The sequence below is a fragment of the Gymnoscopelus microlampas genome (genome assembly GCF_963454915.1).
Source record: "Gymnoscopelus microlampas genome assembly, chromosome: 14".
In the NCBI taxonomy this organism is placed as follows: Eukaryota; Metazoa; Chordata; class Actinopteri; order Myctophiformes; family Myctophidae; genus Gymnoscopelus; species Gymnoscopelus microlampas.
In genome coordinates this window covers 46,632,261-46,644,760 of record NC_139951.1, presented here as the reverse complement: position 1 = coordinate 46,644,760, position 12,500 = coordinate 46,632,261, and the positions used below count along the sequence as shown (strand labels likewise).

At 45.1% G+C, this 12,500-nt stretch overlaps 1 protein-coding gene across 1 annotated transcript in view; it reads left to right on the top strand.

Moving 5' to 3' along the window:
• The window catches only part of LOC311060261 (glutamate receptor ionotropic, NMDA 2C-like), a gene marked incomplete at both ends in the record, with an annotated part of 113,937 nt that overhangs the window by 16,973 nt on the left and 84,464 nt on the right, over positions 1–12,500 (top strand). Inside the window, 4 exons of the mRNA XM_084078397.1 lie at positions 3,604–3,669; positions 4,832–5,020; positions 6,962–7,302; positions 8,396–8,510. Of these exons, the coding sequence (XP_083934523.1) occupies positions 3,604–3,669; positions 4,832–5,020; positions 6,962–7,302; positions 8,396–8,510 (711 nt within the window). The remainder of the gene's footprint in view (positions 1–3,603; positions 3,670–4,831; positions 5,021–6,961; positions 7,303–8,395; positions 8,511–12,500) is intronic.

The following is a 12,500-nucleotide window of genomic DNA, read 5'->3' as shown; positions in this document are numbered from 1 at the left end:
GTCAGTCTTTGAAGTGTCATATAATTCCCATCATTCGGCAAATGCGCCAACGGCGAAAACTGGTGTTCACTTTGATGAAAAGTTGTTTAAAATAAACTCTTTTTTAGTATAGAAATTGCCTCTGCTTTGGGGAGTGGATGCGTTTCCAAAGTGCTGATATTGTAAATTAAAAAAAAGTCATAACTTTCTGGATAGTTTTACAGTATGTTGCACATAATAATGTGTGTTTGTCACAAGATGCCAGTGGGCACACTGACGTTCTCTGTCACCTGTGTTTCAATGGCACTCAGTCCCAGCTGTGGAAAGCAACGAAGCACATTTAGGACATATACACACCTGTAGGATATTTGGTCCGATTATGCTGTCGGGGACCTTTTTTGCCACTCGCCGACAAAACCTCCCGATCTGACGCAGATCTGACGCAGATCTGACACAGATCTGACGCAGATCGGCCTTTGATCGGCGAGACAATGCTCGCTGTGTGTGAAAGGCTCTGCGAGAGGACCTGGCCGCGATCATCACGCTCTGCGATGGCTTCCCGACCGTTTCTAAATATCTAGCTGGTTAGATATTCAGCTCTGTCGCAGACTGGAATTCAGGCAATATCATGCAGTATGAAAGGAGCTGAGACCACTCTGCGAGCAGATGCACGCCACAGCCAATGAGAGCACATTGCAGCAGCCACCGTGGCTATGAGAGGATCACTGGACCTGACCAAACAGCAACAAACAGACCCCCCCCCCCCGCAATATTACCGTCCAGTCCTGTTTTAAGTTAAACATTATTAAAGAGAGAGAGAGAGAGAGAGAGAGAGAGAGAGAGAGAGAGAGAGAGAGAGAGAGAGAGAGAGAGTTGCGCAAATATCACAGGAGGCGTCGGTTAAAATGAATTGGAATATAAACAATGGAACGACAAGCTCACGACGCGTTGCAACACTGTTTAACCGCTCTGTTTAAGTGGTTAAACAGAGTGTTTAAATAAATGGTATTTAAATAATAAATACATTTGAGGACTTCTTCCACCTCTTCTGAGTCCACAGCTGGTTCCAGGAGATCATAAACATGTTTTAAAGTCAAGCCCTCGTGTCTTAAAGCACCACGGCCGCTGCCACGTCATTTGGAGGACGTTTATGAACCGTCCGATGACATTTTGCAAGTCGTTGCAGATATTTACGAGGACTTTATGGCGTTTCATAAAACGGATATTGGCAGCAGTGGAGTACAGAGGACATTGTCCACTCTGTGGAATGAACACATTGGAGCTGGTTTCATCCTATGTTTTCAATCCTGTGTTCCAATACTGTGTTTTCAATCCTATGTTTATCCTATGTTTTCAATCCTGGGTTTCAATCCTATGTTTTCAATCCTATGTTTTCAATCCTGTGTTTCAAGCCTGTGTTTCAATCCTGTGTTTCCATGGAGGCTCATATTAGAGCAACCAAGTCTAACATTATTAACTCATTCAGTGCCATTGACATGTAACAGTCCATATTCCAAGGCAGATCCAAGGCGTGGAGCGACTCGTTTTGAGCTTGTAGATCAGCTATTTTTGAATTTCAATCCTGAAAAGTAATACAGAAATGGACATAAATGATAGAGAAGTGTTCTACCAGCTGAACTGTACCAAGAATCACATGGCTGCAAAGAGAAGATCTCTTAGATTCTTAGAGTTCTTCTCTGTGCCATACAAGCAAGATTGGTGCTGGTTCACAAATGACTCAAAACTGTAATCAACCAACAATTTCCAGTGAGTGTGAATGAACATGGTTTTAAAGAGAGTAAAAGGGTAAAAGGGTGCAGATGAGAATAGCTGCACAAATTGGCGTCGTTAAGGCATGAATGGCAACAGGTTGTGTTGCGTGTGATTTCACATCAGAGGATATAAGATGATGCACTGTGTTCACAATGACTGTAGACGTCAAAGAAGAGAGCAATACACAGACAGACAGGCAGACAGACGGGCAGACAGACAGATTGATGTTGTGTTGGACTGTTTCCAAAGCAGGAGGACCAAAGCGAGTCTATCATGCTGCTGTAGCAGTGAGGAACAACCTTTATTCCTTTGGAGGCTTAGATGGAGAGGCCGACAACACCATGGAACAGATGGATGTCCATGTCTTCAACACGGTGTCTTTATGCTGGAGGAAGTTACCTCCAGTGGCACCTGAACGAGGAGAACACCACCTTGATGTTCCCTCCAAGCGCTGTGGCCACACAGCTGTGCTGATAGAAGATACAGTCTACATATGGGGAGGGTACCGGAGAAAGAAGTACTACAATGTGCTTTATGGTTTTGATGTCGACACCCACAGATGGTTGAAACCCAGGGTTTCTGGGAATGTTCCAGAGGAGAGGTACTACCACTCAGCCTGTGTGTTGGAGAAGGTCATGTTTATCCATGGAGGATACAGGAAGCGGCCTAGATGGGATAATATTGACATGTCCAAGTTGGACACCAGCACAATGGTCTGGTCTTTAATTAACACCAGAGGAACTCCACCACATTGGTCATCATCAGGTCACTCTGCCACCATCATCGGGACAAAGATGTTTGCGTGTGACAGCTGGCGGGGTTGGAATTACTATAACACCATCAAAGTGTTTGATACAATGACCAACTGCTGGATGAACACACCTTCTGCACAGCTTCGTTCAGAAAGACTCTCGAGTCATTCAGCTTTTGCCTACAATGGAGAGCTGTACGCGTTTGATGGCTTCAACTCGAAACAGACCTTCACTGATCTGTGGAGATTCAGTCCAGAGACCTTCTCCTGGAAGAAGGTTGAGCCCAAGGGGAAAGGCCTGCCGTGTCCAATGAGTGGTATGTGCTGTTGCATGATGGGAGATCGTATCATCCTCTTTGGGGGATACAAACACAGAGTCACCACACCCTCTGATGATGTGTACGTCTTGGACTTAAGTCCTAGTCTTAAGACACTATGTAAGCTAGCAGTTATTCAGTACGGTCTGGAGAAGTCTGGACTCCCACACAGCATCAGGTGGGAACTGGTAGCCATGACAACCACCACCAACAACAACAACAACAACAACATAATAATAAATAACACATGAGTGTTTCAATCGATCGATTGAACCTTACAATAAAAACATGATATGAAAATGCACGCAGCCAACCCATCGGACCACTTAACACATTCGGTGCCAGAGTTTTATTGAAACATTGTACGTTTAGTGCCAGAGATCCCACCGTTTGTAACGCTACGCTGTTTAGAGATGCAGACTCCACGACGAGCACCCAGATGTAAACAATGGATGTGTGTACGATGGTGGATGGTCCTGGCTAACGGCTGGAACAATAACATTTCTCACGCGAGCGTGATCGCGCATCGAAAATCACTCGTTTTCCCCACTATAAAAAGTTAAGGAGATGCAGAGGTTTTTATCAAGGAGATAGAATGGGAGCGCACGGGAGCCAGGTTTTTTGGCACGGTGATCCATCTGTCCCTTCCATTTCAGAGGCACCGTGGGTGATTCCAAAGCTGCGCTAGCCCTTTGGATTTTCAAGTGGGCCCAGATCCAGAAGCTGTTGAGAACCACTGCATCACTGCATCATGTTTTCTGTTTGTCTTCTGTCTTGTGTTAGGATGAGGGCTCCACCTTCCTACAGATGGGAGCTTCTCTGGAGCAACAGATCGTCTGCATGTTCAAGGTACAGTTACACAACACCAGTGGTGGAACAAGAACTTAACTGTTGGACTTAAGTAAAAGTATCAATACTGCAATGTAGAAATACTCCATTACAGGTATTTACTTGAGTAAAAGTGCACAATTATTGGCATAAAAATGTACTTAAAGGAGTAGTTCACCCAAAAAATTACTTATTTTCTATCAATTGCACACCCCATGAAGCCTTGAATTCATTGATTTGTTTTTGTTTTGGTTGCATTCCTAAGCTAATAATTTGATTCCCGTCTCCTACTCCCTACTTCCTACTGATTCTTTGTGTCTCCTACCGGAAATACACACGGTCATCAAATTGTTGGCTTAGGAATGCGACAAAAACTAAAATAAATCCATGAATTCAAGGCTTCATGGGGCGTGCAATTGATATAAAATAAGTCATGTTTTGGGTGAACTCCGCCTTTAAAGTACCAAAAGTAAAAGTACTCATTCTGCAGAAATGTCCCATTTCAACAACAAAAATAATCTTGGTAGCACTTGCTCTTATATATATGATTATAAAGGATTATGGTCAGATTACAATGCCTTATAAGTATGTATATAATGCGTTATACACATGGGATGCATAGTAAGTGCTACCAACATCTTTTGAAAATAGCAGATCTACAAGCTCACCAGGGACGTGCACAGATAGACTCTAGGTGGTGCTAGAGCACCTGCCCTTTGCCCTCTTGACCAGAAGTAATTCAGTTTATAGCAGGGGTCTTCAACAGGGGGTCCGGGACCCCTAGTCCTCAGAGTCCTCAGAGTTACTACAGGGGGTCCGCCAAATCTTTATGTGATATGATTTTTCTTTTTACCATAACCACTCGAAACCTAGCATCCCTTTTCTGAGGAGAACTTTAGCCAAACAATAGCAGATCTACAAGCCCACAACGCCTCGCGCTGCGAGGCGTTGTGGGCTTGTAGATCTGCTATTTTTGGCAAAGAGGTATAGGTGTAGAGGGAAAAGAGCAGACCGCTTGTAGATCGGCTATTTTTGGCAAAGAGGTATAGGTGTAGAGGGAAAAAAGAGCAGACCAAGTAAACACAAAAAAAGTATAATTCACTTGAGCACCTGCCCCTCAAAATGTCTGTGCACGCCACTGGCGACACATCGTGAGCTTCATCTTCTTCTCCTCCTCCTTCAGATCATGGAGGAGTATGATTGGGGAGAGTTTGTGCTGATCACCAGCTTCCTGCCGGGCTACGATGTGTTCGTGGACATGGTGGACTCCTACACGGACACCTCCTACTTCCAGTGGAAGCTCCAGGACATCCTGTCTCTGGAGATGTCTGTGGGGGCCAACGACGCCCGCACCAAACGCATGCTGCAGCAGGTATAGGACAGGTTGTGATGCAACCGTGATGATGGAGAGGGCCACTATATTTTCACACTCACTCCAGGGGGCCACATTACTGTTGGGCTAGCCTCGGAAACCCATGCCTTTTTTTTTTTTTCGTTTCAAAAGAAAAAAAGCCTGGGGGAACCTTGCAGGAACGGTGGTTTCTAAACCTTGTTATCTCCTAACGGTTAGGACCTAACCAATTAGAGTGCAGAGGGGCGTCACTCTAAATTTGGTGACGTTAAATGGTAAATAAATGGTAAATGGTGCATTTATATAGCGCTTCTATCCGAATCGCTTTACATTGATTGTGCCATTAACCCATTCACACACACATTCATACACCGATGGCAGAGGAAACCATGCAAGGTACCAAGCTGCTCAATGTGAGGAATTAGGGGTTCAGCGCAAGGACAGGTTGCTCAAGGACACTTCGACACTAACTCTAGGGGAGCGCCCCAGCCCGGGATCGAACTGGGAACCTTGCGGTTTTCCAGTTCACTCTACCCGGCCGCTCTACCCCTGAGCCACTGCCGCCCCCGACATTAGCGTGTTCCGTGCACAGGCCATGGTTGGAGGGGGGAGGGGAGGGGAGGGGAGGGGAGGCCGGGACTAAGATTGGTGAAGCAATAGGAAGCGGCGCTGGTACCGAGCGCAAGGCTTTGGATCCGCCCTTCAAGACCTTCGATAGGGCTGGCTCCTCCAGTCTACTGTTGGGCAGACACCTCTTATCTCCGTATTTTAACTTTTTTCATAAATTAATGCTGTACTTGGCCATTCTATGTCACACAAAAGTAGCAAAAATAGCCGATCTACAAGCTGAAAACGCGCCGCGACGCATTTTGAGCTGGTAGATCTGCTATTTTTGCTACTTTTGAATTGGAATCCTGATTTTTTTTGTTGCTATGTTTTAATTAGAATCCTGAAAAGTAACATTTTTATTTAATTTCAAATGCATTTAGTTATACTTTATGAATCTAAATACAAATATATCGGACAGCTTTAAATGGAGATTATAGAATTTTGATACTAGTCACTAAGCTACTAATATAGACCTTGACTACCTTTTTTCACTGACAAAAAAATAAATTAAAAAATAATGAAAAAGACTAAATATATTGACAGCTTCGTCAACAAATACAAACTAGACTAAAATGTCAGAGAGGGACTGGTGGAGAACAGATCCAGTAGAACTAAGACATGTCGTTTTATGTTTGGCTGCGCTGCTACGAAAATAGCCGATCTACAAGCTTGTGAGCTTGTAGATTGGCTATTATCTGCATGGAGGCAAGTATAAATCAGGCATTACGACGCCATCACGGCCTGCTGAGATAAAAAACATTTCAAATGACTAAAATATGACTCAAACTAAATGGAATTACATTCAAAAGACTATTGACTAAAATTACATTAAACATTGCTTTCAAAATGAACACTGGATTGGTCTGATATATTTTAAGCGTACTCAAAGATGTTTTAAAAGGTCATCACTCCCAACCCCATTTGTGCACTATTTGGCTTTACAACAGAGACAGGTTCTATACAAGGCAAAGCACATGTAATCATAGCCTTTACATATCTGCTCGTGAGGAGACTTATATCCTCCTTTCATGGAAGCAACACTCTCCACCCAGTTTTACCAGGTAATCAAATACTCACTTAAAGGGTCTGTTCAGAAATTCAAGGAGATTTGGACCCCCTTCTTTAACTATTACGTGGATATTAAGTGGATGGAGCATTAGCAAATGTTTTTTTTCCCCAAAAACGTTTGTGAATTTTACATAACAAGATCATTGTTTCAACATGTAAATGTATATTTTGTATTTTTTATTATATTTTTTATTTTTATTGTTAGAGATTTGTATGTTTACGACAAAAAAAATGTTAAAGAGAAAAAAATAATAGTTAACGCTGGATTGAAACTGGTGTTTGTAGGTGGACGCCCAGGTCCTGATGGCGTACTGCTCCCACGAGGAGGCCCAGTATCTGTTCCGCCAGGCGGGCGACGTGGGCCTGCTGGGCCCGGGTTACATCTGGATCCTCCCCAGCCTGGCGGTGGGCAACCCCGACAGCCCCCCGCCGGTCAGCTTCCCCGTGGGCGTGATCGGCGCCATCACGGACCACTGGAGGACCAGCCTCCGCCAGCGGGTCAGGGAGGGCGTGGCCATCGTGGCGAAAGGGGCGGAGAGCTTCAAGAAGAGCCACGGGTTCGTTCCCGAGGGACACGGCGACTGCGGCGTGCAGGCCAAGCCCTCCGGCAACAGCACTCTGTTCAGGTGAGCGCGAGTGCTAATGTATTGGCTTGAAAAGTATACGTAAAGTACCTAAAGTAGGTTTTTAAAAAAAGGTTTTCAAAATTTCTCAAAATCTTTCAAAAAAGCTGATATCATAGAGAATAATGACACAGTGGTGGAAAAAGTACTCTAATATTTTACTTAAAGGGATAGTTCACCCCCAAAATGACTTTTTTTCTATTGATTAGTCACCCTATGGAGTCTTGAATTGGATATTTTTTAGGTTTTGTCACATTCCTAAGACCGGTGGACCGGTAGGTAGCGGTTCCGGTAGGAGACACAAAGCAGACTCTTTGTGTCTCTTACCGAAACCGCTACCGGGTCATCAAATTATTGGCTTAGAAATGCGACAAAAACTAAAAAAATATCCATGAATTCAAGTCTCCATGAGGTGACTAATCGATAGGAAAAAGTCATTTTGGGGGTGAACTATCCCTTTAAGTAAAAGTATCAGTAACACAATATAGAAATACATTCAGTGCTGTGTCACAGTGAAGTGTCACTGTGTCACTGTGTTACTGGTTCAGTGACACAGTGTCACTGCAGTGTCACTGTGTCACTGTGTTACTTGTTCAGTGACACACAGTGACACAGTGTCACTGTGTTACTGGTTCAGTGACACAGTGTCACTGTGTCACTTTGTTACTGGTTCAGTAACTACCGTTACAACATGTAGAGTTTGTTGTTAGTAGGAATGAAAACAAAGACACACCACAGGAAGAGGAGGGCTGAAGGAGAGTGAACGGGCCGACATCCGGTCTCTACACGCGATCGCGGGCAGTGCCCCCAGAGGCAAAAATAAAAAAATACAAATGTTTCTCTTTGTTTTGGCGATGGGAAAACCAGATTGCTGGTTCAGTGACACAGTGTCACTGTGACGACCCACTGATGAAGACCCACGTGGGTCAAAACGTTGTTATTCTCTCTTTCTACTGGGAGCTAAGAACAGTGTGTGGACTTCCCTTCCCTCCCTTCAGTTTACGTATTCTTGTTCAGCACCTGTACATTTCAGTTGTTTAGGGATGTGCGTGCTTCCCCTTTAGACTCTATGTGTGTGTGTGTGTGTGTGTTGCAGACACATGGTGAACGTGACGTGGGAGAGGAAGGAGCTGTGGTTCAACAGTCAGGGCTTCCTGGCCAACCCCTCCATGGTCATCATCGCTCTGGACCGCGACAGGATCTGGGACAAGGTACTGTAACCAACTGTTTATCAGTGGTTTAAAGCAACTAAGTACATGTAATCAAGTCGAACACGGCAAGAGTGGGGACGGCTTTGATGTGAGGTTGGAGTGAGTTCCAAAGGGAGGGGGCTGACACTGAGAAATCCCTGTCATCACCCCAGGTGATGACAGGGTTTGTTTGATTATTTTTTTTTTGGGGATGTCCAGGAGGTTGGCATGGCGTGGCGTTGGAGGAGGTCAGAGAGGTATTAGCGAGGAGCCTGGTTGTTGAGGGCCTTGTAGGTGGTGATGAGTATTTTGAATATATTCTGTGTTTTAACTGGGAGCCAGTGAAGGTTGTGGAGGACTGGGGTGATGTGGTCTCTGGATCGGGTTCTGGTGAGGAGGAGGGCAGCAGAGTTTTGCACATATTGAAGTTTCTTGATAAAGTCAGTATATCCTACTATAATTCTAGTAACCGTCTTGAGTAGGTGAGTAGGTGAAGCTACCCGGTTCTCCTCAGTGGCTGGACCAATTGCTCTGATTTTGCACACAGCCATTGACCATTACCAGCTGAACTTAACTGTGAAGCCCGTTTTTCAATTTCATCAAATCTCAGCTTCTTATTAGCGCTTTTGTGTCAAAGAATGTCGCCATGGTTACAGGGCTGCCCAGCTATGGGACGAACTTCCTTCCGGGTTGCCAGATCATGTGCGCATATCCCCCCACGGATGCGTCGACCGGGTATGGTCTAGTGGATTAGATTTTTGCAATGTTTTCTTTATTGGAAGAAACATGACTGGATCACTTTCTTAGCATGCAACTCAGATGTTGGTCAAAGAAGTTTTTTTTGTGGCAGGTTTTACATTTGCTGACCTGCAGTTTTCTGCAAGTTTCTTTCCATTTTCTTCCAGATATGTGGTTTATAAAAACTAAATGTTATACTTCTCCATGTTTAGTTCTGATTCCTGGTCCTGATCTGATGACCTGAAAGGTCTGGATGATTCATAACATAGCAGCAGATCAGAAATGCATGTTTGTCCCTATAAACCATTCAGTGTTTTTTTACGAACCAGAATTGATCAAAATATATATTCTTTGACGCCATACTGTACATGGAGTCACAGTCGAGCAGCAGCGTTCTGAATTTTTCTGTTTGAATGTTTGTTAGGGAGAAGCTGTAAAGACACCGTTACAGACCTGCTGAGACGTGTCATCTCTGTCGAGTGGAAACCATATGTCCAAAACTGTTTCAAATTCAAAAGCTGCAAATCGACAAGCTCAAAACGCATCACTTCGCGCCAGGTTTTCAGCTTGCGAATCAACTACTTTTGCTGCTTTTCTGTGACGCTGTAGTATGATGAAGTAGGGCGTTAATTTACGACCGAACGTAATCTGTTTTAATACAATTCTGGCACCCGATGTGTTAACTAACTACCAACTAGTTCCATTTGCACATTGTCAGAGTTAAAATGACACTTGAGGAGTTTACAGTGTAGATTGGGCTCCCAGAGATTAAACACAGGGGGAAAACATCTATTAAACTTAGGGCTTCTTGAAATGAAATAAAAGGATAGTGAATCACTGGGCTAGACTCCTGCAAAGCCATACCGTAAAAAAAAACACAACAATGACAGGTGGCTGATGAAAGTTCTCACTACCAAATGAGAATCCCCTGAAGGAGAGGTAGAAATGATTCATCCCCGTAATTGCCGTCATTGTCTGTCCCATCAGCGTGATTCAAGGGACGCAGAGGGACGTCCATAGCACTGTCTGTCTGCGGTGCCTGTGTCCCTCCCTGTCCCACGTCACTGCAGGCTGGAAACCAAGTGGTGGACAGTAACCAAGTACATCTACTTGAGTACTGCACTTGTAACCAAGTACATCTACTTGAGTGCTGTACTTAAGTACATTTAGAATTTGAATAGCAGCTCTATCTGCACGCCTTTTTATAAGCTTTTATTGAGTATATGCATAGCAGATCTACAAGCTCACAATGTGAGCTTGTAGATCTGTGACACGTTTTGAGCTTGTAGATCTGCAAAAAATAAATACATATAAATATAGCATTTTTAATACAGCAATACAATCATGTTAAAATGAAATGTGCATTGTAATTTGCACCTTAAAATCTGGATTTTTAATTTATTTTTTAAACCAACTAACTGAAGTACACATTTGACAGAGCTTTTAGTGGAGTATAATATCTGTCCAGAACAAACATTTGCAAATCCTTGAATATGTATGTTTTTTAAAGCAAACATTTTTAACTCAAATCTTTGCTTCTGGGCGGTCCCCTGGCACAAAACGTTTTCAGGTGGGGGTCCGCGGGCCAAGAGAAAGAGAGAGACAGAGAAGAAGCGAGAGTGAGAGTGAGTGGCGGTGAGACATAGACAGACAGTAGGGGGGGACGGCGACGACAAGGTCAAATCAAAAAGGACCCAGAAAAATGACAGTAAAAAGGACGGGGGGACGGGGGGCGGGACAGATCCGAGGACACACACATGGGCAGAAAGACATACAGACAGACAGAGGGGGGGCCGGACGGCGGGCGTCGCTGTTTAAAAAGCGCTTTCTTGACACTTCCATAAGCCACAGGAGACAGCAGTTCTGAATGTCTGCCCCCCCCGCCCCCCCCCTCTCTCTCTGTCACCTGAGCTGAATAGAAACAGCCCATCTAATCCTCTCAGCTTGGCAGCGCCGCGGGGGGGGGGGGGGGGGGAAGCAAAGCCTTTCTGCTCCTCCTCTTCTTCTTCTTCTTCTTCTTCTTCTTCCTCTTCCTGAAGCATGAGGTTATACTTAGCCGTGCGGGCGGCGGTGCCGCTCGCCACGGGAAAATAGCCCTACAGATCTACAAGATCTACAAGGTGAGCTTGTAGATCCCGGGCTATTTCTGGGCCGACAATGGCGGCTGAGGTGCAACTAAGTATAGAAATGGGACACAAAGACGCCTGACAAGGACTCATATACTTCACTGTTTTGTTTGTGACCAAAGCTATCGCGGCGAACCCTGCTGAGCTCAGCAGCGCGCCCGCCGCCCCCCTCCCCCACCGGGCCATAAGCTCTGTGAAACCCCCCACTGAGAGTGCCTTCCAGGGGTTCCCTCACGGTCGATGGTGCCCCCCCCCTCCATTCATCCTCCTCTCCTTCCTCTAAAGGTATTTGTTGATTTCCACTGCTGTCACGCAGGCTTCAGTTACAGACTGACTACCAGCGGTGGACACAGTTTAGCCCACTACCCCCCCGAGTACTTGAGTTAAATTACAGATACGGCCCGGTCGGGTATTGACCCTGGGTTATGGGGGGGGTGATAAAAATGTGCCGATTGGTCAACTGACCTATCAGCGCGGACTACAGTCGTTATTATCCGTATTCTTGCATGTTCTGCTTTTTTTTGTTGTCGTTGAGAGTGTAGTGAGACAGGTAGAGGATAGCCATGCGAGACACGACTGAGAATCGGATTCAAACCCGGGTAAATAGCAGATCTACAAGCTCATAGCGCAGCACTCGATGCCACGCTATGAGCTTGTAGATCTGCTATTTTTGTTGTTAAAATGATTGTGTGACACTATATTAACTATTTTTGCTGATGGGGACCCCCTGGTACCCACCCAAGGACCCCTGGGGGTCCCCGGAGCCCACTTTGAGAACCAATGGTGCAGGGAGACAGGAAACCGCCGAGGTCAGAGAGAGGACAGCCATCCGAGACTAAAGACTGACAATTGGATTCAATCCCGACTGCCTGAGTCACCAGGCTCATACCATAAAATAATTCTTTTTACAGGATATTCTCCTACTATCCTCCTACAGCAGGGGGGGTCCAACAGGGGGTCCGGGACCACTAGGGGGTCCTCAGAGTTACTACAGGTGGGGCGGGCCACCAAATCTTTGTGTGATAGAACATTAACCACTTGAACCCTATCGTCCCTATTCTGAGGAAAGCTTTAGCCAGAAAAACAAATCTGTTCAAAAACAGAAACAAGCTCACAACGCCTTGCAGCCGTGGGGCCGTGGTGGTAC